Source organism: Plecotus auritus (assembly GCF_963455305.1).
Source record: "Plecotus auritus genome assembly, chromosome: 7".
In the NCBI taxonomy this organism is placed as follows: Eukaryota; Metazoa; Chordata; class Mammalia; order Chiroptera; family Vespertilionidae; genus Plecotus; species Plecotus auritus.
The window spans coordinates 161,088,209-161,103,626 of record NC_137774.1 but is presented as its reverse complement, the minus strand read 5'-3'; the positions used below and the strand labels follow the sequence as shown (position 1 = coordinate 161,103,626).

Sequence of the window (15,418 nt, the reverse complement as noted above, 5' to 3'; positions counted from 1 at the left end):
GAAGGCCCTATATGATCTGCCACCACCCTGACCCCCTACCTCTGACCTCCTGCCACACCGCCTTTCCCACACAGCTCACTTCAGTCATACTGAAACTGTTGCTGTTCTTCTAACAAGGCTAAGCCAACATCTTTTGTTGGTACTAAATCTTAGAAATCCTTTAAGTTCTGCATGGAACATTCTTTTACTACATTACTTCCTTCAAGGTTTCTGCCCAAATACCTTTACAAGAGAGGTCTATCCATACCCTTTTATCAAACACTAGAGGTCCGGTGCATGAAATTCGTGCACTCGGTGAGGAGGTCCCCCAGCCTGGCCTGTGCCCTCTCACAGTGCGGGAGCCCCACGATTGATCACCCCAAAGAGGTAGGCCCCACCCGCTCACCCAGGGTTCCTTGATGGACTGCCCCAAAGAGGTGGCTGGGGCCAGGGGTCCCGCCTCCACACTGTGCGGGGCCGTGGGACCCTGAGGCCTTGTTGTGCAGAGCGGCTGCCAGGCCTGATCTCCACGGTGCACGTGCAGCGTCAAGTCACCGCCCACCCGCGCGTGCCTGCTGCACACGCAGCCTCCTGGTGATGGATTGTGGGATTGTGACGGCATGAGGGCATCATGGCATGAGGGCGTGACGACCACCTAGACTATTATTAGTATAGATAGTGCCTATCCCCAAGCATAACTTTTCTCTAGAGCACTGTATTAGTTATTTATTACTCTATGAAATTAACTAAAAATTTAGCAGCTTAAAACAATAAACTTTGATTAACTGAGCTTCTATAAATCAGGAATGTGGGTGGCTTAGGATGTCAAAAAATTATAGTGAACATGTGGGCCAGGGCTGAAGTCATGTGAAGGTTTCACTGTGGCTGAAGGACACCCTGAAAGATGGCTTGTTTACGGCTGATAGCAGGAGGTTTGGGTTCCTCACTGAGTTGAGTGTCCTCATAACATGGCAATTGGCTTCCTCCAAAGAGAGCAAAGTGGAAGCCATAATGTCTTTTATGACCTGGTCTGGGAAGTCACACAGTTATTTCCACAATGTGCTGTCACTGTCATGTGCTGTTTATTGAAGGGGAAAAGTTCTGAAAAATACATAGTTCGTCAGTTTTGTTATGTGAACATCATAGAGTGCACTTACACAAATCTAGATGGTATGGCCTACTACACACCTAGACTGTGTGTTATAACCTGTTGCTGCTGGTTTACAAGCCTGTACAGCAGGTTCCTGTACAAAACAACACGAGATTAAATCAAGTACAAGAGAAAATGGAAAAAAAAAAGAAAAGAAGTAAAAGAAAAAAAATTTTTTAAAGAAAAAACGATACAACCAAAATGTGGTCAACAGGAGATGCATGAGGCTGCTGCTGGCAGAACACAGCATACTGTTTCACAGCAAACTTTTTTTATAATTAGAAAGAGTACACACCAATAAAAAGTATAGTAAACACAAAAACCAGTGGCATAGGCTTTTATTATATCAAGTAGGTACTGTATGTACTTTTTATATGACTGGCAGGTTTGCATCAGCGTCACCACCAACATGTGAGTAATGTGTTGTATATTACTAGGTGATAGGAATTTTTTAGCTCCATTGTAATCTTATGGGACCACCCTCATATCTGTGGTCCATCATTAGCCAAAACGTGCTTATTGTGTACATGACTCTACTTACAAAGATCGACCTTATTTAATGTGGGAGGGGTCTACATAGGGGCAGGAGTGGGGTGTTTTGAGGACCATTTTGAGAAATTGGCTACCACTAGCACTTGCTGTTTGTTTCCCAGTTTCAGCATTGAAAGTCTAGTATCCCAGGACACCCCTCCATCTGGGCAAACCAGGATGGCATTATACTAGTAGCTATAAGCTCTGTTGAGACAGGGACATCTTTCATTGCTGTACACGACAGTCGTGCTAGAGCAATACAGAGACTGTTCAGTATTTTCAAATGAATTTTTATAGTGCAAAATTAAGTCAGATTTTCCTAAACCATTGTTCCTTTTATGTCATTCCTCTGTTCAAGAATGGTTATTTGTTGCCCTTAGGCTGAAATGAAAATTCCTTTGCCTGGTTTTCATAACCTTTCTCCCATTCTACCTATCTCCACTGTGTTTTTTCCCCATGCCACCAAGCAATTCTCCAACACCAACGGAGTGTCCTATATCTCAACTCACTCCGGTCACTCTCTACCTGGAGATACCACCACACCCCACAGGTTCCCATGGCCCCCTTCTCAGGTTTGATTAATTTGTTAGAACAGCTCACAGAACTCAGGAAACCAGTTTACTTACTAGGTTACCAGTTTATTACAAAGGACAGTAAAGGATACAAATGAACAACCAGATGAATAGATACCTGGAGTCGTGCCTGGAAGGGTCCCAAACATAGAAGGTTTTGTCCCTGTGGAGTTTGGGGTGTCCTACACTCTTGGCTAGAATATCGAGGTGCTTTCCAAAAGTCACCTCATTAACATAACAAAAGACACCTTTATAGCTCTCATCACTTAGGAAATTCCAAAGGTTTTAGGAGCTCTGTGCCAGGAATGTATATTTCTTATTATAAATCACATCACCTATCCTTTATGCTATTCAGCTAGTTCTAAATGAAGACAGCCCTACTTTCATTTTGGGATTTGTTATGAATGTTAAGAAATACACAATTAACTAATACCATAAAGATGGGGTCAAGCACAATGAAATATAAAGAAAGAGGCAATGGGGTCATTAGAATAGAGAAAGTTCATCAATTAGGGAGAACAGAAACGTTTTTATTAAGGAGTTGTTGACCCATTCCAGATGGGTACTGAAAGAGGGGACTTGATCTGCAAGTAGAAATATTGAGGACTTCATCTGCAAGTAGAAAAAGAAGAAAAACTGTGGAAGAAGGTAAATAAGTGACATATTTAGAATATGTCCAGTTTGGGCAAAGCATAGGATACAGTGAAAGAAGGGAAAATAAGACTAGAGAGTATCAAATTATCATTGGGTAAAGTGTTGAACTCTATAGCATTTTTGCTCATTCTTCATTGGTAAACAGCAGGGAGGCAAAAGTGTCTCAGTTTATATGGGATCGGGAATAGAACTGGGTCTTCAGTAGATCCAGCAGCAGGAGCTGGGATTAGAAAAATACCAGAAAAGAGCAGGTCTGCAGCCTATAGCTCTCTGGTAAGTGCAAGCCAAATGACGAAAGGACCTTTGAGTTAAATTTTCCACAGTATATCCAGGTACTATGTTAATGTGTCAAATCTCTGCTGACAAATTATTAAAAAGGTTTATTACCAATTAATCATCCTACTGAAGAATTTAAACTGAGTCCGCCCATGACAAAAAAATTTAGACTTGAAAATATTGAAAATTCCTTCCGTATACTGTGACATAGCCCTTCCGTTAGTTCACTTAATGACTGAAGTGCTGGTGTTCCGGTGCACACTGTAACAGTGACAGTACCATGATGAGTGGTTCCTTTCTAGGCTAGGAGATGTTGCGATGTTGATTTTCGGTAATTAAAAAAGTTAGTAAGGTCGCCTTCAATTCAATTGATATAGTAGTGATCACAATATTTGCTGGTTTCAGTTTACTACTTTTCACTTTCCTATACTGCAGTGGCAATTGGGTTTCAATAGGAAAACTGTAAAGAAGATAGTGTTGGTTGAGGTTACCTTTCGAGGGTAACAAATATAGACTATAAAACAAACATTTCACCGAAACCGGTTTGGCTCAGTGGATAGACCGTCGGCCTGCGGACTGAAGGGTCCCAGGTTTGATTCTGGTCAAGGGCATGTACCTTGGTTGCGGGCACATCCCCAGTAGGAGGTGTGCAGGAGGCAGCTGATCGATGTTTCTAGCTCTCTATCCCTCTCCCTTCCTCTCTGTAAAATATCAATAAAATATATTGAAAAATAAATAAATAAAACGAACATTTCATAAGTGGTTTGCAATTTCTATGAATTCTGTGGTCATAAAAAAAAATGTTAAGTATTGTGATTTTCAGTAAACAATTCCCCCCGCCCCCTGTCCCATGTATCTCACAGTTAAAGGGGCCACAGGCTAGGAGTTGTGTGCCCTAGTTATACGCAAGCATGTGCTGTGTAACTGAGCAACTTATTTAACCCTGTTCTTCTTGGGGGAAAACAAACAAACAAACAAAACAACTCTTAATGGTAATCACAAAGATTACACACAATCCCAAGTGTCATTGTTTTAGGTCAAGGGTTGGCTAACATTTCCTATAATAGTAAATATTTTAGGCTTTGTAGCCCTATGTGCTCTGTCACAGCTATTCAACTTTCCTGTTATAGCATGAACGCAGCCATAGGCAGTACATGAATGAGTGTGGCATGTTCTAATAAAACTTTATGAATGCTGAATTTTGAATTTCATATATTTTTCACATGTCATGAAATAATAATTCTTATTTTTTTCAACTATTTAAAAATGTAAAAAAAAAAAAAATACCTTAGCTGGTATTCCATACAAAAAGGTTGCAGGCCAGCTTTGGCCCATAGGCCATAGTTTTCCAACCCCAGTCTTAGACACTTTATCATCATAACATATTAGGAGGTGGGTGTTATATGTTAATTTTATAGATACAGGAAACAGGTGCAGAGATGTTAGGTGACTAGAGTCCCACAGCCAGTGTTAGAACCATTAAAAATGATTAGTGAAGAATCTCACACATGGTCCAGAGTCAGCTGAAATAATAGACATTTTTGCAAAACTTTTCATCCTTTATTCCACAGCATTTATTGGGTTGTGAGGCCAATAAAGTGGTAGGCCCATCGAAAGAAACAGAGTTTTCTTGTAAGCAGGTACTTGTTGACTGACTTTGTTTTTATGTTTTAAAAGATCACTTAGTTGAAACACAGGCTGGGGGTGGAAAATCACTCTCTTGGTTTTATACAGCTTTTTTATCCCCTGAAAGTGTTTCAGATACTTCCCCCCCCCCCCCCCATTCATTCTCAAAATATCCCTGTGAGAAGGTAAGAATTAGCTTCCTAATTTCATGTTGGGGAAATTGAGGTGGTGGTCTTGGGATGTTACATGACTTTGACATTGTGAGTTAGGGCCATGATATTAACATCAGAACCGTAACTCCTACTTCAGACATTCCATTCCAGCTGAAATGCTTTGGTGGAAATGGAGGAACAATACACACAAAAATAGTTCTGGGTCTTATTAATTTCATCATGATCACAAATGACCAATGACAACAGTTTAGTGTCTTCAGAATCACTTCTACCTTATGATTAATATAGCTGGAGCAGTGTAAACACATCAACTAAATTTTATTTTTCTTAAATGTAGATTTGCTTCTGACCTAAAATCAGTAGTATGCTGGCATTTGCCACTTATTTAAAAGGAAGAAAGTTGCCCTTATTTCAAATATTGGAGGGAGATGCCTAAAGGTGTTGAGGATGTTTGCCAATTGCAAAATCTTATACAAGTTTCTTTTCTTAAAAGAATACTAAGCTGGAGAGGGGCAATTTTTTAAAAATCACTTTTGAAGATTTTCAGGGTCGGAAAAAGCAAAGATGTTTCAGAATGAGAATATAAACACCACTTTAACCCTGGGTTGACTTTTCAAAGCAAACTTGACCTTCTTGGACTCTGCTTTATTTTTTCAGATCAATATGCATGATCAATGTATACTATTCTCATTGTTTTGCTCAGCATTTTCTACTGGAAATGAGCAAAACATTTTTCTACAACTCCTCTATAATTAAAAAATAAATCTATGCTTCAAATTTTAATGACTGCATCAATCCCGATGGTAAGGGATAGAGTCCCCCCATACTGGATCAACCACAGGGTTTACTGTTACTATATCTTAAAATCAGAAACAAGCTTATACATAATGCTCCCCCACCAAAAGACAAACGAACAAAAAATCATACACACACACAAAACAAAACCCCTCTGTTAGTTTGAATTAAGAATACCATGATTGTATGTGTAAATTTGTGATCATATTCTCAAACAAATAACATTGAAGTGCCAGGTTCATAGGCAGACAGTGAAGATATAAGGTGATAAAGCCACTGTCGATAGAGAGCGGGCATGTCTCCTCCATAATGCTGGTAACACATTTTTCTACCCTCCCTTGTCCTCATCTCCACCCCATTCCGAAGACCATTTTGATTTATAGTTAACAACATTTGATTCTAGTGCATTGTTCATACCATCAACTCCTCAGTTTATCTTTTCGTGTAAGCTTGTCCACTGAATTGTAACACATTCTTTAATTATTTGGATTATTTAACTTATTTTCCCCTCAATGAAGAAATTGAAATGACCTTCAAACTTTTTGACTTTATAGCCAAAAATATTTTTTAAATGAAGAAACAGACACGTTAAAAAAAAAAAAAAAAGGAATTCTAGTCGCCACTATTTATAAATATGTGACTGTATTTTTCTTCATGTCCAGAAACTCTTATTGAATAGAATTCAGGTATATTTCTCCCAAACACACACAGTTCATAGATCTAACACCAAGTTTTCATTTGTACCAATATGGGCAAGATAATGAAGGCACAGGCTCACTGTGTATCAATAAAGGACATCAAACACAGTCATGAGGCACTAGTGACATATAAGCATAGTCAGTCACAAAAAGCAGGAGTTCAAAGTCTTCAGTAACTTCTCTCCCTTTAACATTTGGCAAAATTCAGTCTAGATATTTTAGTATCTCAGAAGGAAAAAATAAATAAGAGCTGCTACATTAAAATGTCAGATTACCTATGATTAGCCTAGCCTTTAGAAAATAAAGAGAAGGGAGGGGAGCACAGATTTCCTATATTCTTGGATTATCCTTCCTTTCTGAGGGTCTCAGATGTTTGTATGCATCTGTAGAAATGCCAGCAGTACTGAAGATTGAAGAGACTGTTGGTATTGCTGGCATGGTGCCTCAACACTATTAAACATTACATCGCAAAAACACAATTAGCTTGATTTCTGTTCTTTAGTCCTTTGTTAAAAATCTCTGTCAAATTTGGTTTTTAAAGGTGATCAAAAAAGTTTAAAATAATGGAAAAACATATATTAGCTTCCAAATGAGAAACATTAAATATTTAGACTTCATTGGCAAATAAATACATATTAAAGCCAAGCAAGTTTTTCTCCTGTAGGAGAATTTATACAGACTACAAAAACAGTTATTTTTCTCTACTGCTTATGACCACATCACTCACAGAACAGACCAGGAACTGGTTTCATGATTTTGAGAGACGGTGTTTTCCCCATGACACTGTATCAAAGATGAGGGCTTACCCTAGATCTGAGCAGACAAATAGCTCTGCACTCATATCCCTATTACAAATATATGATAACTGAACCACAAGACATAGCCCAATATCTGTTTACAACGGTATACGTGATATATAATTACTGGCTTTCTATAGGTTAATACCACCCATTGTGGGACTAGAGCTGACAGTCAATGGAGCATGCCATTTACAAGTAAGCCTAAATCTACAACTGCAGAAATAACAATGGAAATGTACCAGCCTATCCAAAGGAATTAAATACATTTTAAGATTTTTTTCCTAGGATATTAATTTTGGTATTATTTTCCAAGTCTTCAGCTAAAGATGCCTCGATAATTTTTATCTTTTTACAACAAAATCCACCAAAAATATTTATGTTTCCCAGTGTTAGGAACAAAGGAGCTGATATAACATGTATTCCTAATTATTAATGTTTCAGTGAATTACAATAAACTGTTCTTGCATGCTTGAAAAATTAATTGTAAAGAAAAAATAATTGTAAAGAAAAAGTAAGGAGTACTTGTGGAAAGATCTCAATAATTTCATGTTTTCTTTTTGCTTTAAAAATAACCCCTAATATTCCTCTCTGAAAACACGGTATATATGTATATGTGTGTATATATGTATGTATACACACACACACACACACATATACTTACACATCAAGTTGGCCCTTGAACAATGCGGGCGTTAGGGGCACCGACCCACGGTACAGCCAAAAATCTGTGTATATCTTTGACTCGCCCAAAAACGTAACTACTAATAGCCTACTGGAAGCCTTACTGATAACACAACCAGTTGATTAACATGTTTTGTTTATGTATTATATACTGTATTCTTACAAGAAAGTCGGCTAGAAAAACAAAATGTCTAAGAAAATCATAAGGAAGAGAAAATACATTTATAGTATTTATTGAAATAATCCCGCACAGTTCAAACCCATTTGTTCAAGGGTCAATTGTATATATATATATTTTTCATTTCCATGCTTATTACATAAAAATAACTATCAGATATATCAATCTATCAGTGTCAGCTGATATATATCCAATTAATTCACTGCAGAAGGGAAAATAAGACAAAATAATCTAAAGCAATGAGTAAAGCTCACAGTTCAAAAACATTTTTTTCCTTTTTTTTTTTTTTTTTTTTTTTTTTGCTTGTTTGAAATCTTTTGGTAGTTTATCTGTGGTCTGTCATACAAGCTGATTCCAGACTAATGGCCTCCGAGTAGATTTGAAAGGAAGCCTGAAGACTTCTTATTTTGCTGTGCTTCTGCTTCCTGGTCTTGTGAAAGTCCCAATTCACTCTCAATTTGATCGAGCTCTGACTGGTCAAGGAGTTCAAAGTCATCACCTTCTTCAGTGTCTGTGTCCTCTCCCGGGCTGAGTGCAGCCTGAGAAAGGGCTTGCTGCGTGCCCTCTAACTGGTCTTTGATAGCAGCAGTCACTGCAGCTGTGATGACATCCCCAGCCAGGTTGCTCATCAGGTGTAAGGTTTGGTCACTGCTCAGAGGAAGGGTGAGACCAGCTGGTGACTGCCTCTCTTTGCTGGGTCTGAGACCGCTGTCCAACTGTTCCTTTTTTCTCTTGAGCTCAGTGGGCAAGCCAAGGCTTAATTCATCTTCATCATTTGTTCCCATGCCATTTTCTAGAGATGGAAAATCTGAAAGGCCTCGAGAGAAAACTTCCTCAGTAGGTCGGTCAAGATCTGTGAAATGTACAACGGAAGTTCATGCTTAAGCACCATGATAAATCTGAAATGAAAGAGCTGTCTAAAAGATACTGATTTTAATCTAAACCCTCTGGGTAACCTTGGCATTCATCTAGCCACCTGGTTCAGTTTAAATAAACTTAACCACACATATTGGAGCCCTCCCAAATCTGGGGCACCATCTCTCCACAAGTACACAAATACTACATGTCCCCCTATGTCTTCAAGCACAAAGCAGTGTACATAATGACTTACTATTCGACCTAACATTAGCTTGAGGCTTTGACTAAAATTTAAATGTTCACCATAAACAAATATTTCATCCTGCCCCTGGGGAGGAAATTAGCTTAAGCCATTGTGGATATGTATGATCACAGAATAAGAAATATTTCAATGGGAGTTTTCATGGTATCTGGTATAGCAGATGGGGAATATTACCCAACCTCAGCATTTTCATCCAAGAAGATCAGAGTATCTGTAGCCTGTGTTTGTTTAAAGCAATTAATTAGAAGAAGCTATTGCTCCTTCTATTCCACATTCAACCTCACAGCATATGGAAACATTTGGCTTTACATAAAAATAGCTGCAGGCTTGATTCCTGGTAGGGCAGGAGGCCACTGATCCATGTTTCACCCTCACATTGATATTTCTCTCTCCCTCTCCCTTCCTCTATCTCTAAAAACCAATGAAAAAATATATTTTAAAAATAGTTCATACCATTTTAACCAAACTAGTGTCCTGAATACATGTAGGGACACTTGTAAAATTTGGTACATTTGAAAGCAATGTCAGGTTCATAGGCAGACAGTGATTTTATTTTCACTTTTCAGAGAAAATCTTTTAGTATAATGGTTAACTCTACAACAGTGATTTGAAATCTTCGGTTTAACTAGCGAAAAGCTCATCTGTGGGTTGGGTTATCATCCTTCCCTTGTGTAAATCTGAGGTGGGATGCTGAAAAACAAAGGGTTTGTTATCTAGGTTTTGTGGGTATTTAGCGCTTATAGAGCTTCAGTGGATGCCAGTGATCCTCTTGTTCTAATACATTTTAAAGATGAGGAAATTAAGGTCCCCATAAATACAAGGTCACACATTAGCTAATTACAAAGGCAAGCCAATACTTGGGTCTCCCAGTCCCCAAACCTGTCTCCTTTCCAACCCTGTACAGCCTCCCTCCTTCCTCAAGAAAAGAAAGTGTGTTCTTGCTTGTAAAAGTACATAGAAGGTAAGTTATTCAGAATCCTCCATTATAACCTGCTCATATTTTCAGTATGTGGCTAAGATGACTTGAAATAATCCAACAAGACTAGCTAAAGTTAAATTACTGCATAAGAGTTATCTCTCTATTTTAAATTGTACTTAACCTAATTATTAAAATAAGAGCATTGTTTTGTTGTTGTTTATTTTTAAACTGACTTTGAAGAGAAACCTTGGAGTCAGCTTTGGATTTGGGGGACTTGCCCTCCATGCTCAGTCCCTGTGAACGAGGGCTAGCCTCAGATATGAGCGATTGGTTTTTCTCTTCCCCTCCTCCCATTACCGCTATAAACAAGGTCACCAGACATTCGAGAAGTTAATTTTGTTCACTGTCAATATTTATATGTTTTCTAAATAAAGGCAGATTTTGGACACTGGCTTTAGATTTGTTTCTCATACTCAAAAAATAATAGCTCTTGACATATAATTCAGATATTACCAAATGTACCCCTTTAAAGTGTACAACTCAGTGGTTTTTAATATATTCACAAAGCTGTACAACCATCACCATTATCTAATGCTAAAACATTTTCATCACTCCAAAAAGAAACTCATACTAAAAAAAAAAAACAAGAAAGAAGAAACCCATATAATTAACAGTCACTCACCATTCCCTCTTCCCCAGGCCCTGTAGGAGCCACATATCTACTTTCCATTTATATGGCTTTGTCACATAAATGGAGTTATTCAATATATCTAGCCTGTGTGTCTGGCTTCTTTCATTTTGCCTAAAGTGTTCAAGGTTCATCCATGTTGTAGCAAGTATTAATACTTCATTTCGATAGCCAAGTGACAGGCCATTGTATAGATAGACCCCATTTTGGTTAGCCATTCAGCAGTAGATAGAGTTAAATATTTCTGCATGCACTCAGAATAATAAAAAAGAGAGAGAGAAATGTGAGCATACCGTCAGAAGTGTCTGTCTGTGGAGTGTATCCTTCTGAAAGGTTGAAGGTCCCATTGTCAGTCCAGGAGACCTCGGATACGTCTGTGTCGGACACAGACAACTCTTTGGCAGCCACCGTGAGGCTAATCTGTGTTAATATAAATACCAGTGGCACATTCTAAACTTCTGTGGCAAATATTTTGAAAACTCCATACTACCACCAAAAATGTCAGACTAATAAAAACCAGGTGAGTATTTTTCCTTTCAGAATTGTTCAATCATCTTAGAGAAATAGGAGGAGTCGATTGGGAAAATCATTCTGGCTTTAAATCAATTTACAGTCAAACTACACAGGAACAAATGGAAAAACTAAACAAAAAAATACCTTAGGACAAAGAGCTGAAAAGTCTAATTCACTGTCATCTTTGTGACTTTTTTCTTTGTCTGCTTCTGTTGAGAAAAAATTGGGGAGCTTTCAGTTTCCTGGCCAGCTTAGACATAGTGTATTTTATTACATATCCTTACCCACATTCCTCATTTTCTCCAACGCTTCCACGGAATTAAATGTTTGCATGTAACAAGCTTCACTTATTTGCAGAGGTCTGATTTCCAAGGGGAATGGTCCATATCATGTTCTCACAGTGTGGTCTCTGAACCAGCAGCATCAGCACCACTGGGAACTTGTTAGAAATGCAAGTTCTCAGGCCCTACCCTAGACCAACTGAATCAGAAATTCTGGTGCCGGGCCCAGCAATCTCTGCTTTAATAAGCCTTTTTATGAAAAGGCAGTTGTGATGCGTGCTATAGTTTGAGAACGTGTAAGGTCACAGGACAAGTTAAAAAGGGAAAATTGATGACACTGATTTTCCCTCTATGTATTTTATTTCCCTTCCCATTCTTTTGATGCCTCTATGGTTCCCACATTCTTAGTCCTACCTGTGTCATTTTTTAAAGTAAATTGTAAATAGCAAATATAGAATGGTTGAATTCTTTTCTCCCTCTCTGAAATTTAATTAAAAAGTCCATTTACTGTATGTTTCAGAAGATAATAAAAATCTAACTAAATAGGAAAGGTTATGTTACTTTGGGGAGGGGAGTGAGCTTCTGTAATAATATGCTGTAAAAGGCAAACACCCTGAAATGTACAGAAGGTGATTTCATAATCAATAGCCCGCTGATGTCTCATTTCATGTGTGGAATCTGAAAGTCAAACTTTACCTACCAGATCTCTCACGTTTTTTCTGGTTAATATATTCTCCAATTCCAAAATCTAGTTTCAGCAGAACTGACTTGATTTTGCTGTATAGTTTTTGTCCCATATCATTACACTTAAACAGTGGACACAAAAATGCACACAGTACTGAAATATAAGAAGGAAGAGAGTGTGGTAAGATGATCTTTATTTCAAAAGGCTACATCTCTGTATTTCACAAAAATATTTCAATCCCCCTTTCTGACAAACAGAAGGTATTTTTCTTAGGGAAATGCTTCTGTGAAATAAGTTTATAATTTCAATTCTTCTCTCTGTAATAACAACATTCATTCCTACATGCACGCGCGCGCGCGCGCGCGCGCACACACACACACACACACACACACACACACACACGTTTATAGTCATTGTTTTCAAAGACTTACAATTAGATCAACTCCCTCCCTTCAATCCTTTACCCTCAAAATTTATACAAAGATTCCATGCTTTCCAGACAACAGTCCTGGGTTAAAAATTTCTACTTATTTGTTAAATGCAACTGCACCATGGGAAAATTATTATCTACTTGCCTCTCATCAGTCATATTGGGACAATAACGTTATTTCAGGGCTGTTGTGAAGGGTAAATGAGACGAATGCAAACCATCTGAATAATGCCTGGCCCATATCAGACTCCCCTTCTCCGCTCTCTTCTCCTCTACCTGCTGAACAAGGCAGATCAGAGGCTGACACTCTACATGAATTCTATTTGGGATAATGGATTTGAGCTCGGACCATTTGCCATCTGTGGTATGCATTGGGAAAACAAAAAGAAATGAAGGTTGTATTGTCTTCCCTATGTTTATTTCTTTGTTGTTGTTAGGAAATGTGCCTATTTACCTTTTAAATAGGACATGCAAACTCAAATACCTCTAGCAGCCAAGGTGGTATGTAAAAGTTTTAAAAGCTGGTGTGAGAAAAATAGGGAAGTATGAGGGTTAATTAAGTGGAGCATGCCCACACCATCTAAAGATGGCAGAAATCTACATTTTTTGCAGCATCTTCTAATGATAATTGATGTACAGTAAATTATACATATTTAAAGTGTACAATTTGATAAGTTTTGAGCCAGGCATACAACTAAGGAACCATCACCACAATCAAGACAGTGAACAATCTACCATCCTCCCGTTTCCACAAGTGTCTATTATTCCTTTCCTCCTGCCTATCCCTGACCTCTCCTACCTCACCCTCAGGCAGCCATTGGTCAGCTTTATCACTAAAAATTAGTTTGAATGGTACATAAATCATACATTATATACTCTTTAAAAAAATCTGGCTTCTCCCACTCAATTAATTATTTTGTGATTTATCCAGACTGCTGCACATATTGATGTTTTTCATGCTGAGTAAAAATCCGTTGTATGGACATACCACAATTTGTTTTTCCGTACATCTATTGATGGTCACATATGAATTGTGTTCCATTTTTGGCTACTACATATAAAGCTGCTATGAATATTCATTCATGAGTCTTTTGTGGAAAAATGCTTTCATTTTTCTTGGGTAAACACCTAGCTATGAAATGGGATATAAAGTAGTTTTTAAGAAACTGCCAAATGGTTATCCAAAGTGGTTGTACTATTCTACTTACCCACCAACAGTATGTGAGAATTCCAGTTGCTCCAGATCCTTGCTAATGCTTGATATGATCAGCATTTTTAATATTAGCCATTCTGGTGTAATGGTATCTCATTGTGGTTTAACTATTTTTTGAGCCACAGAACATGCACAAGGGCAAAGGTATTCGTGTGTCTGTGGGGGTAGGGAGTATACTTATTTATAGCTTTAAGACATAATTTAAAGTAACATTAATTACTTATAATCCTGCCTTTTGGCAACTATTCTTTCAATTTTAAAATATAAACAAATCTCGAGGAAAAGGAGAAACTTTGGACAGATTAAATTAAAGAACAATCAACTTTCTTTATAATTAAGAACTCATCCCTCCTCTTCCAAACTATGGATGGTCTTGTTGACCGTTAAGTGATACCACGTGCATCACATAAACTAGCCAAATGTTCTGCTATACTTACAGAGTAGATAGCTGAGTATAACCCCAGGAATGTAACTTCCCAAGATCATAAAAAACGTGCACACACTGCAGACCAGGAGACAAAACTAGAAATCAGAGAAATAACACGTGCCAGTTATGCATAATACCAGGACATTTCAGAGTGCAGGATACACACACAATTACTTTTCTGTATCTGATCTATTAATTATGGTGAAGCCTTTTCAGTGTTCTTTTGCCCTTAGTTCTGACTAATGACTGCAGCATTCAACCAGCCTTACTCCATTTTCACACTTGGTAATAATCGTTCTGATGTTCCAGAAGCTAATTTCTGGCACAGGGCACAATGTCTCCCATTAATCATGCCTGTGGCTTTTAGTACTGCCAGATGCCAGAGAACTGAAGATTTATATGCTTCCAGAAACTTCTCTTACTCAGGATCACCCACGGGATATAAAGCAGCCTAGGAACTAAGTCTGAAAGTTCAAACCACTTCTACAAGCAAAACATGTTACAGAAATTAGAGGCATTTCTCTAAACCTAACAGGAATTTGCACAGCTGATAAGCTGCTGGGATAACTCTATTGGCCATTATCATCCTCCTCCGTAACTGTATCAAATTGATTCACATCACCTAGAAACCAGCTGTGAATGAAGTGAAATTTCCACAGCGAAACATGATTATTTTCCTTCCATCAGTCATAACTCCCCCAAAAAATCTTGGTTGTTTTTAAAAATTTAAACATAAAGATAGAAAAATTATCCCATAATTTGTCTCACATATTTTCCACACTCTAATCTTAAATATAAATTATCTTGCCCGGCTGGTGTGGCTCAATGGTTGAGTGTTGACCTATGAACCAGAAGGTCATAGGTTCGATTCCCAATTAGGGTACATGCCTGGGGTTGCCAGCTCAATCCCCAGTATGGGGTGTGCAGAAGGCAACCGATGGATGATTCTCTCTCATCATTGATGTTTCTATCTCTCTCTCCCTCTTCCTTCTTCTCTGAAATCAATAAAAATATATATTTAAAAAATAA

General features: G+C 38.1%; 1 protein-coding gene across 6 annotated transcripts in view; it reads right to left on the bottom strand.

The window, feature by feature from the left end:
- Positions 1-7,049: 7,049 nt before the first annotated feature.
- The window catches only part of RETREG1 (reticulophagy regulator 1), a 105,589-nt gene continuing 97,220 nt past the window's right edge, over positions 7,050-15,418 (bottom strand). For all 6 annotated transcript variants that reach the window (XM_080682334.1, XM_080682338.1, XM_080682335.1 and 3 more), the window contains 5 exons: positions 14,400-14,484; positions 12,335-12,472; positions 11,498-11,562; positions 11,134-11,260; positions 7,050-8,966 (listed from right to left, as the gene is read on the bottom strand). In XM_080682334.1, the coding sequence (XP_080538460.1) occupies positions 8,473-8,966; positions 11,134-11,260; positions 11,498-11,562; positions 12,335-12,472; positions 14,400-14,484 (909 nt within the window). In that variant the 3' untranslated portion in view covers positions 7,050-8,472. The remainder of the gene's footprint in view (positions 8,967-11,133; positions 11,261-11,497; positions 11,563-12,334; positions 12,473-14,399; positions 14,485-15,418) is intronic.